This window comes from Mustela nigripes, chromosome 2, assembly GCF_022355385.1.
Source record: "Mustela nigripes isolate SB6536 chromosome 2, MUSNIG.SB6536, whole genome shotgun sequence".
NCBI lineage: Eukaryota > Metazoa > Chordata > Mammalia > Carnivora > Mustelidae > Mustela > Mustela nigripes.
The window spans coordinates 55,011,839-55,037,465 of record NC_081558.1 but is presented as its reverse complement, the minus strand read 5'-3'; the positions used below and the strand labels follow the sequence as shown (position 1 = coordinate 55,037,465).

General features: G+C 46.1%; 1 protein-coding gene and 1 pseudogene across 2 annotated transcripts in view; both read left to right on the top strand.

Moving 5' to 3' along the window:
* FGD5 (FYVE, RhoGEF and PH domain containing 5) overlaps positions 1 to 25,627 on the top strand; it is a 123,032-nt gene that overhangs the window by 62,718 nt on the left and 34,687 nt on the right. For both annotated transcript variants that reach the window (XM_059390391.1, XM_059390389.1), the window contains exons 4-5: positions 6,713 to 6,771; positions 6,887 to 6,917. In XM_059390391.1, coding sequence (XP_059246374.1) covers positions 6,713 to 6,771; positions 6,887 to 6,917 — 90 coding nt within the window. The remainder of the gene's footprint in view (positions 1 to 6,712; positions 6,772 to 6,886; positions 6,918 to 25,627) is intronic.
* Positions 9,151 to 10,423, top strand: LOC132009900 (large ribosomal subunit protein eL42-like; annotated as a pseudogene).

Genomic DNA, 25,627 nt, shown 5'->3' with positions numbered 1-25,627 from the left:
GTTACAGGTGAGGCTCAGAGAAGAGAAATCACTTGTATAAGGACATAGGTGTAGGAAGGGGTGGAGCCTGGGATTTGAACCCAGGTCTTCTGACACCAGAGCGTAGTCTCTCAGCATCATTCTGGTTGATGAGTTCTTTCTGCAAGTGCTAGGGAACCACAGGAGCCACTCAGAGTTGTAAGTGACAACAGAAGGTGGCCACCATGACCTAGGATGGATTGGAGTAAGTGAAAGCTCCCCAAGGGCTAAGAGACAAGTCGAGTTGAGGGTGGAGGGATGCTAGGAGCTCTGGTCCAAGATGAGGACCAGAAAGCCCATCACTTCCGAGGTAGGGCAGTTCTGGGTACGGATAAGGTCCAGGCTAGGTGGAGCAGATGTACATGTGGCCAGAGTCTTCAGAGAAGAAGGTGTCAAGGAGCTGAGAGGCAGAGGGTCCTGGTGTGGAGAGTGCCCCGGCAACCACAGATAGGGAGAAGTGAGCCAAGCGCCAAGACCCAGGACATGGGGCTTAGCCAGGGGCTGGCAGAGACAAGCATGGAGAAAAAGGTGGCTATTTAAAGGCAAAGCAGATGTGAACTCAGGAGGCATATAAGCTGGGAAGGTGGTGAGAAACCAGGAGCTTTGAGGATGGTTTCTTCCTCTTCGGCAAAGCAGGACATTGTGGAGAAGGCCCATGTGGCTTCTGGGCCTACTTGGGACCATCCTGAGGGCCAGGCCATAAAGCCAGGGGTTTGTTAGCCTGCTTTTCACAACAATAATAATTATTACTATGATTGTTGCACAGTGATAACGATGCCTCCCTCCTCTGTGGCTCTTCACTGAGAAGAGATTTTCTACTTAGAATCCTGTATGACCTTTGCAACAGCCTCTAAAACAATAGTTGTCAAAACCTTATGGTCTCACACCTCTCTCTCTTAAAAATGACCGAGGACCCCAAAGAGTTTTTGTTTCTATGAGTTTTATCGGTATTTGCCACATGAGAAAAATTTTGAACATCTTTTCATTCATTTAAGAATAACAGTAATAGGTCTATCACATGTTAACATAAATGGCATATTTATGAAGAATAATTTTTCAAAAAATCTTAGTGAGGAGCATAACATTGGTTTTTCATTTTTGCAAATATTCATGCCTAGCTTCCTAGAAGATAACTGGATTCTCCCGGCTGCCTCTGTGCTCAGTCTGTTGGAATTGTTGTTTGGACCAACTTCACCGATAAGTAATCAGAAAAGGGAAACAGAACCCCAGAGCTTCTCAGGCCATGGTTGGAACACTGCTCTTCTAGAAGGAAGCTAAGCAGCCACAAGTAATAGCTGGAGAAACTGAGGCATGGAGAAAGAGGACTAAGACTCCTAGCTGTTTCTTGGACTGCTACCAAAAGGTCCCTAAAGGAGGACTAGCCCTCCCAACCTGGTCCCAGAAGAGCCAGGCTGGTTTGCCTGGGACCTGGGGAGGAAGTGCAGGACTGGGCGGCCCTGGGGAACTGGGAAGATAAAGCGGACTCGGCCTTGGGCAGAGGGGCGGGCAGTGGCCTGATAGAACACCCACAGCGTCAGCCTGAGAAACGCGATAGCACAGGCCCTGGCGCCCCCAGCCCCCACACTCCTGGGAGGAACCCTGTTCCCAGAAGTCTGTCCCTGGACACTGCCGTCAACCTCGGAGTTCATTTCCTGGTTAAACAAACATCTATATTAAATGGCCCAGTTGGGCAACGCCCAGTAGCAGCTTCTGAGGAGAGCCTCAGGCACATGGCCTGCTAGGCCCCCTTCTTGTCCGGCTGGTGAAGACACATCCATCATCAGCAGTCACTAAGGCAGCACGGCCCCATGCGTCCCACCCAGAGTCTGCCCGTCTGGCAGGAGGGGTTGGGAAGGACGTGCAGAGTGGCCCGTGCCCCAGCCCTACCAGAAGTCTGCCCCGGACAGCTTTGGGATTGAAACAATGGTCATGGTGACAACTCTGAAAGTTGGGGTGGGCCTGAGCATTTCCAGCCATCATCTCTTCATCTCGTCCGGGCAGGGTGGGAGTGCTGACCCCATCTTCAGGATGAGGACACAGAGGTATCTGTGGAGGACTTGCTCTCACTGCATAGCCACTCGTGGCCTGGCTGGCTGGGATGTGGGTCCAGGTATCCTGACTTCAGCATAGTTCTCTTTCCTGTGTAGCATGGTAGGCACTGCTCCAAGGGTCAGAGATCAGAGAGAACCGACTGAGAGAACTAACCTGGGCTCATGCTAGAGTGCCAGACTCCTACCACCTTTCCAGCACAGGTGAAGAATAGGTGTTTCCTAATTTGAGAAACCCTGCCATCTGTAATGAGCAGAGATGCCATTTACCACCAAGTGCTTACTGTGTGCCAGACACACTGCTAAGTGCTTAGTTGTTAAAGCCAGACTGCCTGGTTTTGAATTTTGGCTCTGCCACTTGCTAGCACCGACTTTGGGCAAAGGTTAGAACTTACCTCTGCCTCAGTTTCCTCAACTGCAAAATGGAGGTAATAAGAGTAGTACCTTACTCATAGGTTGTTGGGAGGATTCAGTGAGAATACACGTAAAAAGCTTAGAGCCATTCTTAGCACATACTAAGTGTTTGGTGAATGCTAGCTGTTCTGTTATTAAGTAGGTATTATTATTATTATTATTATTATTATTATTATTATTACCACCACTGCGTTACAGGTGGAGATCAGAGAAGAGACACGACCTATTCAAGGGCATAGGTGTAGGAAGGGGTGGAGTGCAGAATTTGAACCCAGGTCTTCTGACATCAGAACGTGAGCTCTCAGCATCATGCTGGATGACAAGTGAGAATTGAGTCACAGGCCCCTGGGAGATAGGAGATCATCCTGTCTTCATTTTATAGGGGAAGAACCTAAGCTTGAGATCTCCTGACCCCTGCCCTTTCTCTACAAAGTCATTCTCTTGATGGAAGCTTGACCACAGGGTTTCCTATCTATTAAGACTTGTCCTGGCAGAATATTATTTTCCATTGCAAGGGTTTTGTTTACAAAGCCTTTTTACACGTGGGACTCTGCAGGAGCTCCTGCTTGGGAGGAGTGAGCTACACTTGTCCACAGAGCCCTACACTAGCCCTGAAGATGCGGAAGGCAGACACTGAGTCACGATTCGGTACCTGTGGGAAGGCGGGGGCCAGGTGAGACTGGAGGCCTCTGCAGGCCTCGCTGTTTCCCCTCCTGCTCCACAGATGCTATGACAGCCTGCCAAAAGGCAGCAGTGAGATGCAGAGGGGAGACTGACCAAGGGCCCAAGTTCTGCCCTATTCAGGGAACCTTGGAGAAAATGAAATCTCTAAAAATACTGTGCTTCTTAGCCAAGCAACATTGAGGGATGGAACAGCTAGAGAAGGGAACTCATTTATTGGATGCCTACTCTGTGCCAGGCACTGTATCTCATTTCATTTCTTTATTCAGCTGTCAACTGAACATCTCCTGTGTGCAAGGATAGTATCAGGTAGTGTGACTGCTGGTATAAAGAAGAGCATAACAAGACAAAAGCTTCTAACAAGTGACTCTCACCCAGGGGTGAGATTTTGCCCCCACCCCAGGACATTTGGCAATGCCTAGAAATGTTTTTGGTTGTCACAGCTTGTGACAACCAAAGGGTGGGTGGGGGCTGCTTCTGTCATCCAGTGGGTAGAAGCCATGGATGCTCTTAATGATCCTACAGTACATAGGCCTTCCTTTGCAACCAAAGCTGTCTGGCCTAAAATGTTGGTAGTGCCAAAGCTGAGAAACCCTGGGATGGAGAATGATTTGGGGTGATCTTTAGGTCAGTCGTCATGGATGGCCACATTGAGGATGAATTTTGACCTGAAAAAGTCAGAGAATAAGAATGAGATCTGGGGGGCGTCTGGGTGGCTCAGTGGTTTGGGCTGCTGCCTTCGGCTTGGGTCATGATCTCAGGGTCCTGGGATCGAGCCCTGCATCGGGCTCCCTGCTCCTCAGGAAGCCTGCATCCCTCTCTCTCTCTCTCTGCCTGCCTCTCTGCCTACTTGTGATCTCTGTCTGTCAAATAAATAAATAAAATCTTTAAAAAAAAAAAAAAGAATGAGATCTGGGAAAGTCTATCACATGCAGAGAGAACAGCAAGTATAAAGGCCTTGAGTCAGGAATCTATCATCAAGAAGACCAGTGCACAAGGGGCGCCTGGGTGACTCAGTGTTGAGCATCTGCCTTCGTTCGGCTCAGGTCCATGATCCCAGGGTCCTGGGATTGAGCCCTGTATCAGGGTCCCTGCTCAGCGAGGAGCCTGCTTCTCCCTCTCCCCTGCCTCTGTTCGTGCTCTCTCTCGCTATCTCTACCTCTCTCAAATAAATAAATAAAATCTTTAAAAAAAAAAAAACAGACCAGTGCACAAGATCAGGCTGATTACTCTTCACCATATTTCGGATGAAAAAACTGAGTCTCAGAGGAAATAGTTTGCCAGCTGCCATACAGTTACACAACACAGGAGCTGGGATTTGAACTTGGATATGCTTCATCATTCCAGAGTCCCTTTGCTCTCCACAGCCTCAACTGCCACCCTCAGAGGAGCAGCAATCAGCCGTCATTGTACAGTTCAGACCGCTCCCCTACCTGACCCTGTCGATTATTTTTTTCTTAGTCCATCCCTGAGCACTTGGTTCCATCCCTGGTTTCCACCCCAATAACAAAAACCACAAAGACAATGATAGCCATTATTTCCGCAGTGCTGCCCGTGCACCAGGCATTAGTCCACATGAGAGATGCCTATATAGATACAGACACAGAGATAGAGAGATACCTGTCTGTATATGCACTCATTCAGTCTGCACAATATGCAGGTGTTAGGTACCCTTATTCTGTTATGCCCATTTTACAGATAGGAAAATTAACGTATAGAGAAAGGCTAAATGACTTTCAACTAGAAGGCAGAAGTAGGCTTTGAGCTCAAACTACCTAGTTCCAGAGTCTCTGCTCTTTTTTTTTAATATTTCAATATGGTTTTTTAAATTTATTTTCAGCATAACAGTATTCATTATTTTTTCACCACACCCAGTGCTCCATGCAGTCCGTGCCCTCTATAATACCCGCCACCTGGTACCCCAGCCTCCCACCCCCCGCCACTTCAAACCCCTCAGATCGTTTTTCAGAGTCCATAGTCTCTCATGGTTCACCTCCCCTTTCAATTTCCCCCAACTCCCTTCTCCTCTCTAACTCCCCATGTCCTCCATGCTATTTGTTATGCTCCACAAATAAGTGAAACCATATGATAATTGACTCTCTCTGCTTGACTTATTTCACTCAGCATAATCTCTTCCAGTCCTGTCCATGTTGCTACAAAAGCTGGGTATTCATCCTTTCTGATGGAGACATAATACTCCATAGTGTATATGGACCACATCTTCCTTATCCATTCTTCCGTTGAAGGGCATCTTGGTTCTTTCCACAGTTTGGCCACCAGAGTCTCTGCTCTTAACGAAAACACTGTTGCTCCCTCAACAGGTCGTGAGCATCTGGTCGTAAATCATTCACTTGACCACTAGCTCCTCGAGTTTAGGTACATGTAAGTTCAGCATAGAAGGGAATTTAGAGGTCAATTCATTCACACATGGGAAGACTGAGGCCCAGCCTCAGAAAGTCACTTGTGCACGTTGTACCAGGAAGCAATGGTAGAGCAGGAACCAGAAGCCAGGTGTCTAATCCAAATGCCCTCTGATCTGCTGTGTACCATCCCACCCACAGCCTTGCCTGCACGTTGCTGGCAGCTGACGTCTGTTCAGGCTGCCCATAGTGTCTTTGTCCTTCTGGATCCCAGCCAGCAGTGTCTGATATCTGTCAGGTTTGGGGCCACAGAGGAGGCGCCTGCTTGTGGCAGAAGGCCCAAGCATCTGTCTCAGCCCCCCCACCCATCCTTCCTGTTTATAGACATAATCTCAGTTGATCCCAAATCCTTCAGGTGCAGAAGTTGGGCCTCAGTGGGTTAAATGGCTCACCTCCTGAGGTCAACCAGGGTAGTTAGTGCTTCCCAAGTGGAATGAACATTTACATTTATTCATCCTTTCATTCACTCATTAGTTTCTTTCAGTCAACAAAACTAAGCCTACTGTATGTGAGGCACTGGTCGTACAGGGGTGAAATTTAGGGTTCCTGCTTTCGGGAAGAGACATAATTGGTATTCTGAGAGGAGGATGCCCCAGAAAGGATATCTGATCCAGCCGGTTCAGGCAGGGGATCAAAAAAGGCCCCTTGGAGGAGGTGATGGATACCATGGCTAAGTCTTAAACGATAACTGGGAATTAACTGGGCAGAGAAGGGGAAAAGGACACCAAGAGGTTAAAGCACATGCAAAAGCAAGAAGAGCCCTCTCTGTGTGCAGAGAAATGCAGGTGGTTCAAGGTTGGTAGACCTGTGGGTGGATGCCAAGATCACATAGTCATGGTAGTGGCCACCTGGTGAGCACTTCTTGTGTGTTGGGCAGAGTGCTGAGCATTAGCTTCCAAGTTAGAGGCCTTCAATATCCACATTTGTAGATATGGAAACAAGTTAGAGTCCTTCAATATCCACATTTGCAGATAAGGAAACCGAGGTACATGAGGTTGAAGAGAAGTACATGGAGTTTGCCTCCAGCAGTTTGCAGGTCGTTCTGTAAAACCAAGGCTTGTGGAGGTGGGGTCTCCCTTCCTCTCTCTGAATCGGTGCTCTCCCTCCTGTTCACTCTGTTCCCTCTTACAGATGGAAGGACAATCTAGAGCCCATGTCATCGCACAGGAACTGCTGTCTTCGGAGAAAGCGTGAGTCCCCAGTCAGCTGCCGGTGGCCTTGAGCTTGTTAACAGAACATCACCCCCCCCCCCCGGCTTAAACAGGATGGGAATTAATGCAAACTCAACTCTCTTTCCCTCTGCAGATATGTGGAGATGCTCCAGCACTTACATCTGGTGAGTTAATCATTTCTCTTGTCCAAAACTTGTTGCCCTTTTACAAGGCTATGATATAAGAGGCAGAAAAGCAGCAACGAGACAGGTGATTTCAATGAACAGAGGCTTGGCAGCAGACAGATACCCACCAAGGCTTTTTGTGGATATCTGTCTCTTGGTTCATGTACTTCAGAGGATGAATAGCACTGTGCTTTCCATGGGTATGTCTCTCTGCCTGGACTGGGGGTCTATTAGGGGCTGTGCTAAGATTTCTGGAAGGATATTTGTAGTTTCCTCAGCCCTCTTGTTGAGGAAGGAGGAAAGAGGACAGATGTAATTCAGGGTCATTGCTGTGTGTGCGAGTTTAGGTGAGTGTGTGATTATACATGTGTTGGTGCATGCATGTGTGGGGGGCATATATATATATGTGTGTATATATGTTTAGATCCTTCTGGAGAAGAAGGTATGTTAGCACAATGACAGAACAGCTGGGGTATAGAGAGGCTTTCTCAGTCATCTCAGCACTGGGGCGGTTAACACCTGAGCCATTGGAGAGGAAATCCTGTGGACTTTCTGAGGAAAGGAGGCCAGATGTGGAGACTGCCTGGGTATCAGGCACTGCCACCCGCAAAACTGTCTGGAAGGTCTCCCTTTGCAGTTAGTTTAGTTCACTTCAACAAACATGTTTTGATGAATACTGAGCTCTTGTGTGACAAGAGATGGGAAATAGAAAGTCAGATCAGACAAGTCCTTTCCCAGGAGCTCTCTGGCCAGCAAAGAAAACAGATTAGAAAATGAGAAATTATCTGGGGCACAGGGGGAAGGACTGACAACCTGGGGGAATCATTCCCCGAGGTGGTGACTTTTGCGATGAGTCATAAGGAGGAATGAGAGAAGAGGGTACAACAGAGATGTGGGAAGTGAGGGAGCATCAAGGGCACCTGCTCCCTGAGGTCTCTAAGCCATTTCCAGTCCCCTAGTAGTTTAGTATCTGATGCCACACTGTTCTGCATTGTTCACCACGTCTATCCAAGAACATCAGAGCTGGGAATGTCCACCCTAGACATATTATCTGTGGTGACATAGAGGCCCAGAGAGAGTGACTGAGCCAGGGTGAACACCCTATACTCCCAGTGCACTGTCATGTGTTAATCCTGCATCTCCCAACTGCCTTTGGAGCTCTCTGTGGCAAGGACCTCTCTGGATGCAGCAGAGCCCCAGCACCAATCCAGGTCTCCTGCAGAATCCAGCTGAGGTCCCTGTCAGTGACATCACCCTAGTGTTGCATTGCTATATGAGCAGGGGCCCCCAGGTCCCCAGAAGCAGGACAGAGCACTACTCTGTGCGCCCAGTGCCTCCGTTTTGCCTTTAGGATGAAAGGTTTGTGTTCATTATTAAACCCCAAAGCCCTCAGGTATGAAGTATACCACCCTCATAACACCTACAAGATCTCTTTAGGAAGGGCAGGAAGAGTCAGTATCCTGTTTTTATTTTTGTTTTTTTCCTCTATCACTTGCCTCTGAGCTGGCAGCATGACTGAGAGGCTGGGCTTTTTGTTTTATGACTTTGTTAAGAGCATTTTAACTGGGAAACTTCCATCTGTGTTTGCACTGCTTCCTGCCAGTTGGAAAGATGCTGAAACCACTGGTAATCCATAATAATATCCTGAGGAGGAAAATAAAAAGAACCCATAAAAGTCACAACTCTAAGCTAGTTTCGGGAAATTGTGGTCCAGAGCTCCATTTATGACGTCAGTGTGTATGGGGACAGAAGTGGAAGAAAAGCCCCAGTGTGACTCCCAAGTCCAAGCCAGGGACATAAGTCCAAAGGAAACCCATAAACTTCAAGACATTCTCCACCACTCCCAGACTGGATCCATCTCTGAGTGCTAAGATTGGCAGGTTATCTCTCAGAATTCCTCCTTATAGATTTGATGGTATTGAAATCCCAAGGCTGCCCAGAGATGAGAAGGGCTGATCATGCATTCTGAACCTCCCCAGCTAGAAGGCCCCTGGCTGCATTATGTTGTTTTGAGTGGGGATAGGGTGGCCTGTGGCTTTCTGTGTTTGTGATTCAACCCTGTACTTGTGAACTGGTAGACAGAACTAACTCAGGGATTACTAAACGTTCTGGTCATCAGGAATTGAATCCTAATAAGCAAGATCCCACTTTTACATAGCCTGTTAACGAAAATGGATTTTATTTTATTTTATTTATTTAAGGTTTTGTTTATTTATTTAGGGGGGCTGAGTGGGAGAGGGGCAAAAGGAGAGGGAAAAGCAGACTCCCTGCTGAGCAGGGAGCCTAACTCAAGGGGATCCATCCCAGAACCCTGAGGTCATGACCTAAGCTGAGGTTAGCCACTTAAACAGATGAGCCACCCCGGCACCCCTATGTGTTTTAAATGTTTATGAAAAAAAGACAAAGAAGATGCATCAGCTGTACTTCAAAAAAAAGAAAAGATGTAAGAGTTTTCCATATATTTTAGATATTAGACCCTTGTCAAATATATAATTGGAAAAAAAAAAAAAAAAGGTGAGCTTTCCGTGGCGATAGCACTCTCACGACCATGGTGAACGTTCCTAAACAGACTTTCTGCAAGAAGTGTGGCAAGCACCAACCCCACAAAATGACACGTACAAGAAAGGCAAAGACTCTCTATGCCCAGGCGAAGCGGCATTTTGAAAGGAGGCGAAGTGGCTATGGTGGGCAGACTAAGCCGATTTTCCAGAAAAAGGCTTAAGCTACAAAGAAGATTGTGCTGAGGCTTGAATGTGTTGAGCGCAATTGCAGATCTAAGAGAATGCTGGCTATTAGGAGATGCAAGCATTTTGAACTGGGAGGAGATAAGAAGAGAAAGGGCCAGTGAGTCAGTTCTAAGCTTCATATTTTGTTATATTATGAAGACAATAAATTCTTGAGGTTATATTCACTTCATTTGGTTGCTGTTGGTCTTTTAAGAGGGAAATAAACTAGTGCCATCAATAAAATTCTCCTTGTGGGGCAATTTATGCTTGGAAAAAGAAAAAAGAAAAAAAAGAGGTGAAGAATATATGACTGAGACTGTATGTGGTCCACAAACCTTAAATATTTATGGTGTGGCCCTTTACAGAAAGGCTTTGCTAACTTCTGTTTTAAAGACTTCTTTCTGTCCTTCCAGAAACCCAGTCATATATTCATTCATCCCCCTGCGCATCTATCTGTATAATCAAATTCTCGTCCAATCATGTACCCAGCTTTTCAACCACTCATCTGTCCTTTAATCTATGCCCCCTTATGCCATATCTGTGTTCCCGCTCATACCTTCCTTCAGTTCATCCACTATTCAGAGGTCTACCCATCCCTCCAGCCATCCAGTCATCCTCCCGTCCACCCATCCACTCACCCACCCACTCACCTGTCCATCCAATCATCCATCCACCTGGCTTATTCCTCTTGAATCAGACATCACAGGATTTTTACAGTGCCTGTGTGGCACTGAGATGGGCTTTCGAGCCCCTAAGATAAATAAGGCCTGGAATCTGCCCTTGAATAGGTGTCTCTTGTTTGTGGGGGAAAGAATGGAGTGGGGAGGAGAAATAGGTGGACAGGTATGCTACTCCACAGTAAGTATAATTTGCACAATTAGAGTTTTGTGCAAAATCAGCAGGGGAAGGGAGAGACTTATTCCCCTTTGGGGTATCTAAGAAGACTGGCAAAAGAAGTACCCCTAAGATAGACTCTGAAGGAACCTGATGGAAGAGGGCACGTAAGGCAGGTGGTCAGCATGGAAATTCTCACAGACCTGAAAGTACATGATATGTCTGGAGAATGGTGCATCGTCACACATGGTTAGAACATGAATAAGTTTGGAAAGGCAGGTTGGAAGTGGAATTGGGGGTTGAATGATTGGTCCAAAAACCAAGTACCTGAAATGCCAGGCCAGGTAGTGAGTCATTATAGACCTTGAACAGTTACGTCCTGTGGATATCATCAGTGCTGTGTTTTCTCATATTAAAAAAATAAATAAATAAAAATCCCTCCCTAGCAAGAGCTGAAAAATTCCTACCATGGGTTCCTCCTTTGGCCTAAGGCATTGAAGCCCTTTTCAGAAGCCAGTCTGCCGGGCGCCTGGGTGGCTCAGTGGGTTAAGGCGCTGCCTTCGGCTCAGGTCATGATCTCAGGGTCCTGGGATCGAGTCCCACATCGGGCTCTCTGCTCGGCAGGGAGCCTGCTTCCTCCTCTTGCTCTCTGCCTCCTTGTGATCTCTCTCTGTCAAATAAATAAATAAAATCTTTAAAAAAAAAAAAAAGAAGAAGCCAGTCTGCCAACAGGGAGAGGTAATCCTGGAAGTTATCACCATCTGATTCCCCAAGAGAGGCCCCCTCCTCTAAGAGGCCCATCAGACATGATCTGATCCCTCCCCACCTACCTCTCTGGTGCTGCCTCCTACCACTTTCATTGTTCGCTTTAGCAACTCTAGGCCTTCCCACTCTTCTTCACATACTACAGATGCATTTCCATTCCATGACTTTTCACACGCTTTTCTGCCACTGGAATGTCCTACCCCTGATCTTCTCATAACCAGTTTCTCCTTCTCATTCTGCTGTCAGCTCAAAGAAGTGGTGCCCAAAACTTCGTGGCAGAACAACCATATTATTATGCTTTCAAATTCACTGGACCAGAGGTTTGGACCAGGCAAGGTTGGAAGAATGTGTCTCTGCTCCCCAGTGTTTGGGGAGGACTTTAGGACCAAGGGAAACTTGATGGCCAGAGGTTAGAATCACCCCAAGTGTCATCTTTCATGGCTGGTGGTTAGGGCTGGCTATTGTCTGGGACCTCATTTGGGCTGTTGACCAGAATACTTACTTGTTGCCTCTCCATGTGGTCTCTCTGCTTGGGAAAGTTTGGGCTTCCTCACAGCATGGTGGCTGCATTCCAAGACTTGGTGTCCCAAGAGAGAGCTAAGAGGAAGTGCGTGGCATTTTTACATTCCAGGCTTAAGTCACGTAGCACCACTTATATCATACTCTAGTAGTGGAGAAAGTCACATACGTCTACCCAAGTTCAAGGGGAGGGGATAGTTTCCAGCATCAGTGGGAGAAATACCAAGCTTATATTGCATAATGACCATGTGAGATAGGAGATATTGTTATGAGCCATTTGGGGAAAATATAGTCTGGGTTAACTGGAAATCAATTGGTCAAAGTTCGGTTCAACTCAGTGGCTGTGCTTCTTATATGTTCATTCTGGGACCCAGGCTAAAGGGACAGCAGGCAACCAGGGAAGGCCCTTCCCATGGTGATGGCAGGGAACAAGCAGAAACACCAGAGGTCTTCTGAGATTCAGGCTCATGACTGGCCTATCATCACTTCTGCCCAATGCCATGCCCTTGCGCAAAGATGGGGGATAGTGATCTGCTCTCCCTAAGAAGAGGCCATGGCAAGGGTGTGGATGCTGGGGGAGGGTAAGGAACCACAGCTGTGCCTCCTCTTCTGCACCATCTCATACTTCATTTTATTTTCTTCATGGAACCTTTCATATCTAAAATCATCTAATTTATGTATTTATTTACTTATGTCGTATTTTCATTTTTGTTCAGCTCCAAATACTTTCTAATTCCCCTTGTGATTTCTTCTTTGACCCATGAGTTATTTAAAATTATGTTGTCCCATTTCCAACTATTTGTGAATTTCCCAAATTTTCTCTTACTGCTGATTTTTAGTTCTATACTAGTTGGAGAATGTGCTTTGTGTGGTTTTAAACTTATTGAGATTTGTTTTTGGCCTGCCATATAGTCTATCCTGGAGAATGTTCCATGTGTGCTTGAAAAATGTGTGTTTTCTGCTCTAGCTGGTGGGTGTCCTATAGATGTCACTTAGGTCAGGCTGATTGGTGGTGCTGTTTGAGTCTCTCTATCCTTGCTGGCTTTCTGTCTCATCCTTCTGTCCCTTACTGGGAGTGGGGTATTGATTAATGAGTTGTCTCTCTCTCGCTTCCATTCTGTCCACTTTGCTTCATTTATTTTGGGGCTATTCTCAGGTGCTTATTTACTGTCTTATCTCCCTCACTAAACTCAATGTTCGTTGAGGGCAAAGAGCTTGACTGGTCCCATTGCCAGTGTCTTGTGAGGCCTGGTACACCATCAGGGCTCAGTAAATATCTGATGAATGAGTGATGGTGGGGCTAATCCTTCCAGCAGTCTTACCACTTTTTCAGTCAGAAATCTTTCCCAAGCACCTCTAATGTGCTGGGTACTGGGTCCTTGCCCTTCAGGAACTGACAGTCTAGGAAGGAGACAAGCACAAAAGGGACAATATTAGTACAATGATAGGGGTGTACTGAGCCTGAGAAGTTCAGAGGAGGCCCCCGTCCGAGTCTTCTGGAACCTGGAGAAGGATTCCCAGAGGAAACATGTCTAAGCTGATACCTGAAGGATGGGGAGCAGTCGACCAGGTGAGGAAGCTTGTACCTGGCAAGAGGATTTGCATATGCAAAGGTCTGGAATCATTCAGAAAGTGGCATCTTTGGGAGCTGAAAGAAGTGTTGCATGGCTGTGGTGTGTGCATGAGTGACAGAGTGGTGAGACGTGAGGGGCAGAGTGGGCAGGGTCCCATGAATCGTGTTGGGGGTTGGGTCTGATCCACTGAATGTCTGTGGGGAGGCCATTGGGTGATTCCAGCAGAAGGTGACACTGGACTGGAGTACTGTGGGCAGATTGGAGGGTGATGTGCTTGGTGATTGCTGGCTGTAGGGGGCGGGAGAGGAAGAAAGGGGTCCAGGCTGACCTCAGATATGTGACTTGCTGACTCACCAGAGCAGCAAATGTTGGAAGGGGTCTATCTAGACACAAGGGTGATGAGGAGTTTAGTGTGGGTTCTGTGAAGTGTGAGGGGTGGGGGAAGGACATCCCAGTGATTGCTGGGCAGAGGATGTGCACCAGAAGTGATTAAGTGTGGAGATATCAACTGAAGGCCTGGAAGTGGCTTAGAGTTCCAAGGGAATGTGTGGGATGGGGAGGGGGTTTCAAGCACTGGGGACCTGGCAGGTTTTTGGTTTTGGGGGAGGGTTGTTTTTTTTTGTTTTGTTTTTCAATTTATTTGAGAGAGAAAGAGAGTGTGCAAGAATGTGAGGAGGGGCAGAGGGAGAGGACCAAGCAGACTCCCCACTGAGCAGGGAGCCCAAGGACAAGAGCGAGGATGATGATGACAACAAGGCAGGGCTCAGTCCCAGGCCCTGCGGCTCCATCCCAGGATGCTGAGATCATGACCTGTGCTGAAGTCAGGCGCTTAACAAACCAGCTACCCAGGTGACCCTCCTGGCAGGTTTTTGTGAAAGGGTCAGATGGACTAAGGGAAGAGTATTAGGAGAACACAGTGCAGAAAGGCAGATGAGAAGCTTCTCAGATCCTCCCTGAATCTGTCCCCTGATAGCACCTCCCGCACCCACCTTGCTCTGTGGTGGTAGCCGCCTGAAAGGGCATCAGGAGTGCCCAGGACAGAGCCAGATTTCTCAGACTGCTTGGAGGAACAGGACAGCCCTCCCTTAGCACTACATGCATATTTAATTCAACCGTGGCCTTGGCGCTGACAGAACTGGGGCAAGTGCAGGATCTAGAGGGACTCAGTGTCAGATTTATGAGTTTATCTGAATTGTTGCTATCAGTTTGCCTCCGATTACTGTCCCTTCTTTCCTCTCCAAGACAGCTCTGGCTTTTCAGCACAGCCAGTGTCCAGTGTACCTGGACACTGGTGCCGTAGAGGAGGGCGGCATGGGCATCTGTTGACCTTCTGTTGTGTGCTTGACAGTCACATACGTTATGTCTTTTAACTACACACACTCTGTACTCAGTAAAGAGTTCTCAGATGGTTGAATGAGTCCAAAACTGAGTCTCAGAAAAAATGAGTGACTTGCCCAAGGTCACACAGCCTGTAAGAAGTAGGGCCAGGGCCATATGACTCCAGAGCCCTGAGAAGGGGAGGAAACAAACAGAAGTAGAACAGTCTGTTTAGGTTTAGGGAGCATTAGGAGGGGGGAATCAGTGTGAGCAGGAGGAAGGAAGTCAAAGAAGGCTTCCTGGAAGAGAGGATGTTGAGATGGCATTGATGGACAGAAAGTAGGAACAGGCCTTCCAGGGGATAGGAGCAGCAGGAACAAGTGGACAGAGTGGAGGGTTTGGGGGTGTGGGGTTTATAGGAAGTGTGACTAGAAAGCTGGTCTTCAGGGAAAGCCTGAATATCATGCCCCAGGGCCTTTCAAAAGGGAGGTAGAAGAATTTGGGAGCCCTGAGGACTTGAGCAGGGCAGATGCAGTGAAGGAGTTTGGGGGAAGGTTGGTCTGGTGGGTTGGATGGAAGGGGGTGATGCTGGGCGACCAAGAGGTTAACCCAGGCCAAACTCCTAGATGGCCTCAAGCTGGGGAAGTTGTGTGGATCTAGGAAGATTGTGTGTCTGTCTCTTACTTTTATCTTTGCGCCCATATCCGCAGACAACATTAAGAAGTAAATTTTAATTGAGTGGAGAAGACCCTGTTTCTGAGTTCTTGCAGGCTCTCCCAGGGCACAATCAATGAACTCATTGATCTTTGTGGACTCAGAGAGATTTTGGTTCAGTGTGAGATGTGCTTTCTTTCCATTTGAGCTGCCAGGGAGGGGGGATGAGCTCTCCGTACTGGGAAGTATGAATGTAGTAGCTCTTGGGGAGTTCTCAGGAAAGGGGTTCCTACCCCACATGTGTGGGGTTCAAGAAATTCAGTTCAAGAAAAGGAATTGCTGGGTAACCCTGGAAAGTCTCTCTCCCTTGTAATCCTTCACCCTGAGATGGCCAGTGGAACTCAGACATTTTTAGCCATGGAAGCTTGTCTTCAAATGAAATTTTACCTGGAACCCCGAAGACTGGCTAAAAGGAGAGATGCTTTGGTTCAAAGGTGGGTGGAGGCCAAAGTTTGGGCCCTGCCTCTACCTCCCTTAAGGTACCTCTGCTTGCCTCCCTCTGAGGCTCCATGGAGCACAGTGTGAGAAATAGTCGACCAAGAAAGTGGTTTTCCCAATGTGATCCCCGAACCAGTGGCACCAGCATTATCAGGGAACTTATAAGAAATGCATATTCTTGAGCCCCACCCCACAGCTGTGAGATCAGAAACTCTGGGGGGGGGGTGGCCATCTGTGTTTTAATGAACCCTCCAGGTGATGCTGATGGGCAGTACCATTTGAGGCCCACAAACAGATGATCCTGTAAGGTTCCTTCAGCACGAGTTCTTTGTGATTCCCTGCCCCTTCAAGACAAGCATCCTCTAGAACACTGGTCCCCAACCCTGGTTGTGCAGATAGCCAGAAGCTTTAAAATAGATGGGGTCTATTCATTCAGCACAGTTATAAACAAAGCTCGGTCAATCTAAGGGTGAAACTTAAGTGAATGAGACACAGACTGCTCTCTGCATAATTGGAGAGAAGATAACAAACATACAGAGTAAGTACATAGCCTGACAATGCAAAATTTTGCAAAGCCATTGCTTTTCAGGCTGGGATACACATAACCCTGCCTGAGGTATGTAGTAGTAGGTGTCCAACAGGACACTTTTCTATGAGCTTCTGCTTTGCTTTAGATATATATTTTTATTTATTTATTTATTTATTTTTTTATTTTTATTTTTTAAGATTTTATTTATTTATTTGACAGAGAGAAATCACAAGTAGATGGAGAGGCAGGCAGAGAGAGAGAGGGAAGCAGGCTCCCTGCTGAGCAGAGAGCCCTATGCGGGACTTGATCTCAGGACCCTGAGATCATAACCTGAGCCGAAGGCAGCGGCTTAACCCACTGAGCCACCCAGGTGCCCTAGATATATATTTTTAAATAAATTAAATCACACATGGATATATTTTAGAGAATAATGTAAAACATGCCTTAATACATAAGCTAAAATATGAGACTTCAGAGACTTTCTGAGATCAGGGTGGTTCCCTTCAGGCTGTGACCCCAGAGTTCTGGAGGCTGTAGACTGACTGCTGAAGTAGCCCAGGAGACCTTCATAATGGAGGTGGCATTTGAAGCAGCTTTAAAAGATGAACAAGAGGGGCGCCTGGGTGGCTCAGTGGTTTGGGCTGCTGCCTTCGGCTCGGGTCATGATCTCAGGGTCCTGGGATCAAGCCCCGCATCCGGCCCCCTGCTCCGCGGGAAGCCTGCTTCCTCCTCTCTCTCTCTCTCTCTCTCTGCCTGCCTCTCTGCCTACTTGTGATCGCTGTCTGTCAAATAAATAAATAAAATCTTTAAAAAAAAAAAAAGATGAACAAGATATGGATTAGATGCCAGAAGCACAGAACAAAGACACAGAGGCTGGAAAAGAGGATTCCTGTAAAGCAGTGGTGCTCAAAGTGTGATCCCATGACCAGCAGCAGCAGCATTCATTACCTGGGACCATGGAAGAAATGAAAATTATCCAGCCCCATCCCCAGCCTCCCAAATGGAAGCTCTGGAGGCAGGCCCAGCAATGGGGGGTTTGAATAAGTCCCACAGATGATTGTGAAGCATGCTCATCTTGGAGAAGTTCCTGGTATGCAGAGTGAGCAGTTGTGGAGGTAGGTTGGACCATGAACTCCAGGCCCAAGACTTTAACTTTAAATGAAGGGCTTGGAAGAGATACGAGGCAATTGGGGAAAGGAGCCTTGTCTTCCCTTACCCAGGGACCTCAGAGAGCAGCTTTCTTTTTTAAAAAATGTTTTGTAACTTAAATACAGTTACATGCACAAATCTTAAGGGCAGGGCTTAAATTTTTCGTGTGTGTGTGTGTGTGTGTGTGTGTGTCTCTCTCTCTCTCTCTCTCTCTCTCTCTACTTGTAACTACCACTCATAATATTTTCATCATCCCAGAAGATGCCTCTGTGCCCCTCTCCAGTCCATGTCACCCACCAGAGGTTACCATTATTTTGCTTTCCACCACATTTGATTGGTTTAGCCTGTTGTTGGACCTCATACGAATGGAATCATGAGTTACGTATTCTTTTGTGTCTGGCTTCCTTAGCACAACGCAATACGTGAGATTCATCCAAGTATTATTCTGTGTCGATATACCACCGTTGGTGTATCCATCCCTTTGTTAATGATCATTTATCTCAGGCTATTATAAAGCTGCTGTGAATGTTCTCACACATATCTTGAGGGAACATGAGCAATCATTTCTCCTCAGTATCTACCTGGAATGGAATTATTGGCTATAGAGGAAGCACAGATCCAGCTTTTATTAGGAACTGCCAAATAGGTTTTCAAAGTGGTTGAAGTGATACATATTTCCACCCCCAACATCTGAGAGTAATGTTCCTCATGCTGCGAGTACACTGGTATTGTCAGTCTTCGTACTCGTGGCCGCTGATGGTGGTTTCTCATTGTGGGTTTAGCTTGCGTTTCCCCGATGGTTGATGAAATTGAGTATCTTTTCTGTTTATTAGCCATTTGGAAATCCACATTTGAAGTCTTTTGCTTATTTTTTAATTGGGCTGTCTGTCTTTTTCTTACAAATCTGTAGGGAATTCCTTAAATATTCCGGACACAAGTCTATTTTCAGATACGCGCACTGTGAATATTCTCCCAATCTGTGGTCTCCCTATTCCATTTTTTAATAGCTTAGTTGAGATGTAAATCTCGTTCTATACAATTCAACCATGTAAAGTGTAAAATGCAATGGTTTTTAGCATGCTCAGAGCTATGTAATCATCACGACAGTCAATTTTAGCATATTCTCATCACCCCAGAAAGAAAGTACAGTCCCCTAAGCTGCCGCTCCCCATCAGCCCACCTCAGCCCTAGGCACCCAGCTGTCTAGTCCTGTCTCTGTAGATTTTCCTGTTCTTGACGTTTCACATAAACCGTACCCTTTTGTCATCGATGTCTTTCACTAGTATAATGTATTCAAGGTTGTCCACATTGTTGTATGTCTCAGTACTTCATCCCTTTCCATGGCTAACATCCCGTTGTGTGGATAGGCCACATTTTGTCTATCCATTCATCAGCTGATGGACATTTGAGTGCTTCCCACTTTTTGACTATTCTGAAAATGCTTCTGTGAACATTCATGGATAAATTCTTGTAATGAACATATGTTTTCCATTCTCTTAGGAATATACCTTTAAGTGCAATTGCTGGATCATGCGGTAACTTTTTAACCTTTTGAGGAACCACCAGCTGTTTTCCAAAGTGGCTGCACCATCTTAGATTCCCACTAATAGTGTGTGAGTGTTCCAATTTCTCCCACCTCCTTGCAGGACTTGTTTTTATCTGTCTTTTTTGTTATGGCCATCCTGGTGGGTACAAAGTGAGATCTCATTGTGGTTTGATTTTGCATTTCCCTAATGACTAATGATGTCAGACATCTTTTCATGTGCTTCTTGGTCATCTGTATATTTTCTTTGGAGAAATGCCTTCAAACCCATTGCCCATTTTTTAATGGGTTATCTTTCCATTGTAATTCTGCATACAAGCCCCTTATCAGATCTGTGATTTGCAAATATTTCCTCTCATTCTGTGGGTTGTCTTTTCACTCTCTCAAGAGTGTCCTTTGAAGCATAGAAGTTTTTAATTTTTGTGTAATCTAATTTGTTTTGTTGCTTGTGCTTTTGGTGTCATATCTAAGAAAGCTTTTCTAGTCCCAAATCACAAAGATATACTCCCATATTTTCTTTAAAGAGTTTTATAGTTTTAGCTCTTACATGTAAGTGTTTGATTCTGGGTTAATTTTTATAGATGGTATAAAGAAGGAGTCCAGATTCATCCTTTTGAATATGGATATCCAAATTTCTCAGCATCATTTGTTGAAAAGGCTTTTTTCCCCCACTGAATTTGCTTGGCACCCTTGTTAAAAATCACCATAAACATTTCTGGATTTATTTCTGGGTTCTTAATTTTATTCCCTTGATCTTTATCTCTGTCCTATGCCAATAGCACGTAGTCTTTTTTTTTTTTTTAATGATTTATTTATTTATTTATTTGAGCTAGAGAGAGAGAGCGAGCAGGGGGAGGTCCAGAGGGAGAGAATCTTCAAGCAGGCTTCCCACTGAGCAGGGAACCCAACATGTGGCTCAGTCTCATGACCCATGAGACCCTGACCTGAGCTGAAACCAAGAGTCAGTTAATCAGCAGCTACCCAGGCACGCTGATACCACACAACCACACAACCTTGATTCCTGTAGCCCTCTAGGAAGTTTTGAAATAAGGAAATGTGAGTCTTCCAACTTTGTTTCTCTTTTCCAAGATAGTTTTGGCTGTTCTGGGTCCCTTGTATCTCCATGTGAATTTTAGAATCAGCTTGTCAGCTTATCCTTTAAAAAAAAAAAAGGGCAACTGAGATTTTCATGGGGGTTGAGATGAATCTGTATATCACCTTGGGGAATATTGCCCTGTTAACAGTATTAAGTTGTGAATATGAGGCATCTTTCCATTTATATAGGTCTTCTTTAATTTGTTTTTTTTTTTTTTTTTTTTTTTAGAGAGAGGGTAGGGGCCGAGGGAGAGAATCTTAAATAGGCAGCACCCAGTGCAAAGCCCTATGTGGGGCTGGATCTCACAAACCGGAGATCATGACCTGAGCCAAATCAAGAGTCAGGTAGTTAACTGACTGGGCCACCCATTCTTTAATGTCTTTAATTTCTTTCAGTGATATTCAGTGATACCCATTCTCTAATTTCTTTCAGTGATGTTTTGTTGTTTCCAGAGTACAGGTTGTATGCTTTTGTTAAATTTATTCCTAAGCATTTTATTATTTTTCATCTTACTTTTGCAATTATTTTAAACTTCTGTCTATCTATCTATTTTAAAGATTTATTTTAGTGAGAGAGTGAGCACAGGTAGGAGGGGCAGAGGGAGAAGGAAAGAGAATTTCAAGCAGACCCCACACTGAGTGTGGAGCACGGAGCCCAGCACAGGGCTCAATCTCACCACCCTGAGATCATGATTTGAAAGTCGGTCCTTCAACTGTGCATCCAGGCGCCCCTGAACTTCTATTTAAAAATAAATTCAATTTTGGGGCACCTGGGTGGCTCAGTGGGTTAAGCCTCTACCTTTGGCTTGGGTCATGATCCCAGCATCCTGGGATTGAGTCCTGCATCGGGCTCTCTGCTCAGCGGGGAGCCTGCTTCCCTTCCTCTCTCTCTGCCTGCCTTTCTGCCTACTTGTGATCTGTGTCTGTCAAGTCAATGAATAAAATCTTTAAAAAATAATAAAAATAAATAAATTCAACTTTACAGAAAAGTGACAAGGATAGCAGTAGTACATAGAACAACCAAATTCCCTTTTTCCATATTCAATCTGTTAACATGAAGTCCAATTTATTTCTTTTTCTGTATGGCTCATACTTTTTATATACAGTTTAAGAAGTCTAGGGACCCCTAGGTAGCTCAGTTGTTTAAGCTTCCAGCTCTTGATTTCAACTCAGGTCATGATCTTGTAGTCATGAGATCGAGCCCCACATTGGGCTCTGAGCTGGGCATGGAGCCTGCTTAAGATTTTCTCTCCCTACCCCTCTGCCCCCGCTTCCTCTTCTTCCCTCTCTTAAGAAAAAAAAAGTCTTTGTGTGCCCCGACACAGAATTGTTTTCAGGGTTCCAAAGTATTCTCCAGTGACTGACCAGGCCAAGTGAAGCCATGTCTCCTGGATAGCTCATGGCCTGCCAGTGCATGTTTGTGATACATGTGGGTCTTGGTTGAGTTTTGTGTGTGTTTGGCCAGATGGGATCCCAGTGAGTGCACTTGACTTTTGGCAGCAACATCAGTGGTTTGACATTCTGACTACCACCAATTGTTTAGTCCAGAGAATGGAGATACTGTGCTGCCCAGAAAACTCAATAGTAGGTTTGGAAAAGAGAAAAAGGGGCCAAGGGACTAAGCCCTGCAGAGGAGGTCCCTACTTTCACCATCCCACCCACAAGCCCAGGACAGGGTTCTGAGAACCTGTGAACTCCAGGAAAACTTGTCTGGGCTCCAGAGCCAGAAAGGCAGTCCTCACACTCGGGCCTCTCCACCAGGCTGTCTTATGGTCTCTGTGGTTGGATAGAAGCCCTGGCCATCACTCTGGAGAACTGGGTTCTCCACCTCCTTGACCTGAGCAAGTCACTTCCCTGTCTGTGCCCATCTGTAAATGTGGAATTGGCATGGAACAAGGGAAAGAGCCAAGACTTTGGAATCAGGTTGACTTTGGCTTGAATCTTGCCATCTTAGTGGCTTTGGGCAATTTATTTAACCCCTCTGGACCTGATTATTTTATTGGCAAAAGGAAATAATACTGCCAAAGTGAAAGGGTTGTTCTGAGGACTAGATGGGAAAATGACTGTACAGTGTTGAGCTTAGATGGCGCACAATGTTCAGTATATGTTGACTGTTGTGTTGCCACTTTCACTGGTCTGGGTGCTGGGGTTACAGACCTCAATCTAGGGGAGAAGGAAAACATAAAAACGAATCATCCTAAAACATAGCAGAAGGCAGTGTGCACAAACTCTGTGAAGAAGGTATTTGTATCCCCATTTAGCAAAGGAGGAAATTGAGGTCCATAGAGATGAAGTGACTTGCCCAAGGTCACACATACACAACTGTCCAGGTAGACTCATTTGTGTTCTCTAGGCGTTGGCTTGGAGCCTAGAATCTCTAAGGCTGGACAGGAGCTCCACAGGGATCTGGGAAGTGAACATGGTGAGAAGGTGGACTACATGAGGAAATCCTTGAGCCCAGAGGGGGTTTGTACTGGACCCTGCAGGCATTAGGCCATTCAGTTCTTCTTCCTTAATATCTCTCATCCATCCCCTCTCTCCATCCCCATGACCACCATTGGGTCTGGGCCTCTCTCCTGGATGACTAGGACAGCCTTCTCACTTGTCTTGCCTTCATTCTGGCCACCTTCAGTTTGTTCTTCCAACAAAGTAAATTTTCTAAGATAGAAATTTGATCCAGTAGTTCCCTGTCATCCCGGAATGAAACCCAAGTTCCTTTAAAAGTCTGCAGGGCCCTGTGGGATGGGTTCTCTGTATGATCTTCCAGTGCCATCATATTCTAATCCTGTACATTTTCTGCAAGGTGCACACACACACTGTACCCAAGACATACTCAAGTTACTTCCTTCTCCACCTCAGGGCCTCTGCACATGCTGTCCCTCTGCCTGAAACACTCCCCTCTTATCTCAGTGGAGGTGTTGCCTTTCTGGCATGCTTTCTGAGCAGTAAGCCAGGTCTCCCTTGTGGCCAGCTGTGGCTCCTATGCTTTTTCCATTACAGCACTTAGACCTCTGAGTAGAAATTGTGGTTTTACTCCTCTTTTTCTCTAGATTGCAAACTCTTTGAGGGCAGAATAGCATTTCCTAATTTCACTCTTTCCTAAGGGCTTCGTGCAGAACAGGCAGTCAGAATATATGTTGAATAAATAAGGGGATAAAAGCCGGGTATCTCCTACCTCCTTTTTTTCTTCCATCTGAGAGACCCTGGTTGCAGTAATGGCCAGAACTATTGAGACAGCAGAAACCTTTCAGGGAGTGATGGATGGTGTGGCTGGCACTTGGCACCGCCAGCCGATGCATGAGTTTTAAGAATGGATGTTTGTGGCAAGTCCAATTATGCTCTGGTTTTTGAAATGAGTCATGTTGATGATGGCCATACTGCCCATTGGGACTGAGTCAATTTAGTGAGAATTAATTACAGATGAGAAACTAGCTTGCAGAGTAGCTAATATTTCAGTTCCCTGGGGTCCAATGCACATGCAGCCATCAATCTTGTCTTTGCTTGTCCTTCCCTTTATGTGCTGGTCTGGGCGGCAGAGTGACCGAATTATGATCTTGGCTTCCCTGTGGCTCACTCTCCTTTTCCGTTAATTAAAGGTCTTTCAGTCAGTCAGTAGTCAGTGAGTACTATAAAACTCCTGTGTCACATGCTCTGTTGGACTTTAGAAACACAGCAGGAAACAAAACAGAAGTGACCCTGCTCTGAAGATGTCATAACTACAATATAATCACAACTGCCATGGGGACAGCACTTCATAGTTTACAAAGCATGTAAACTATGAAGTGCTGTCCCCATGGCAGTTGTGATTTTAAACGTCAGGATGAGCCTCTCAGCAGCCTTGTGCTGTGTTTAGTGGTATTGTCATCCCCATTTTACAGGTGAGGAAACGGAGGCTCGTGTAGGTGACAGCTTGTCCACAGTCATCAACTGCTCTTTTGGTGTATCTGAGCTTGAACCTGGCGCAGAGCCAATAACAATGTGTTGAAAGTCCTGTCAACCAGCTGCCCAATCAAGAGGGATTACTGTCTACATCAGGATGTTTTCTTTCTTTCTCTGGGATGCCAAGGCTGAGAAGAACCTGCAGAGCTGGAGGCTGGGTCCTAACCATGGAGACTCATAAGGAAGAGTGGGAGGGTCCTCCTGCCCTGTGTCAGCAGAGAAACCCCGACTCCAGGTTCAGAACAACCCCAGTGTCCCAGAGCCAGCTGTGGGCGGAAATAAGAACTAAACACCACCTCCCCCTACTTGCCTCTCACTTGTAGATGACACTTTCTCCACCCTCTGAAACGTGCTTTCAGGAAAGGCTCTGATAGCTTAGGGGCAATGGGATTTGGTTTCTAATTATAGCTCTAGCATGTGGCATCCACTTAAGGACACTCATGCCTTCAGCCAGAGAGTCTCTTCCTTAGTTCAAGATTCAGCCCCAAGTTTCTGACCTCAGTGATGGGACTAGAGGTGTCCTGAGACCTTCAAATTGCACTTGACTGGGGCTGATGAGGGCCGGCCTCAGGAAAAGCCGGCTCATCCTCCCTCCTTGGGACCGCAGGCCAGGGTGAGCTGTCCTCTTCTCATCCTTCCCCCCAGTTCCCGGCAGAGCAGGTTGCAGCAGCAGGAGGTCAGCTTCAGACAGGATGAGGTGTTCAGGAAGTAGAGACCTTCGTAACCCCCACATCTGGTGTCCTCTGTCTGACGGCAGCCTCATTACAGATACTGGAGGAGGGGAGGGCACAGAATGTGCTACCTCTCCCATTCTCTGTCCTGCTCTCTCATCAGTCCCTCCTCCCCTATCTCTTTCCCCTCCATCGTTCTCTCTCTCTCTTTCTCTCTGCTTTCTCATTTTTCTTTCTCTCTCCCCTTGTCCCTCTCTCTGACCCTGACCTAACTCCCTGCCTTTTTTTCCTAGCCCTCCCCTTCTCTTGCATTCCTTTACTGTGAGAGAACATCAGTAGGACTTCCTGGAGGAGGGGCTGCTCATCCTCTCTGGCATTTTCCCCTTTCAGATCTCAATGTAAAGAGACCATTCTAGCAATGAAAATCGTTCAGCAGTGGAATTAACTGTCTTGCTCAGTAGTGAGTTCTCCATCAGGGAGGCAATCAAACAAGGCAGTGTGTTCATCTTTCCTAAATACTATAAAGGTGATTTGACCTTTATTTGGACTGGACCACCTGACCTCTGATGCTAATGTTTTTCCTAATGAGCACTGCTCCACAATTTGAGGTGGTTTCAGTATATTCCATATATTTAAAACTACAGAGCTCTGGTTCATGCAAGAGCAGGTGTATTTAAAGGTAAAAACTTGTTCTTGTGAGAAAAATGTTTTGCATTTGTTATCATTTTAATGTTCATTCAATTTAGTTGAATTTTTAAGTAATTAATCATAATACAAAAATTTTAGAAAACAGGGAAGAAAAAAATCATTCCTAATCTTAGAGCCCTGATATAACTACTGTTTATATTTTGACTGATTTCCTTTTAGCTTTTTCCTTTGTTTCTGTTTTACAGAACT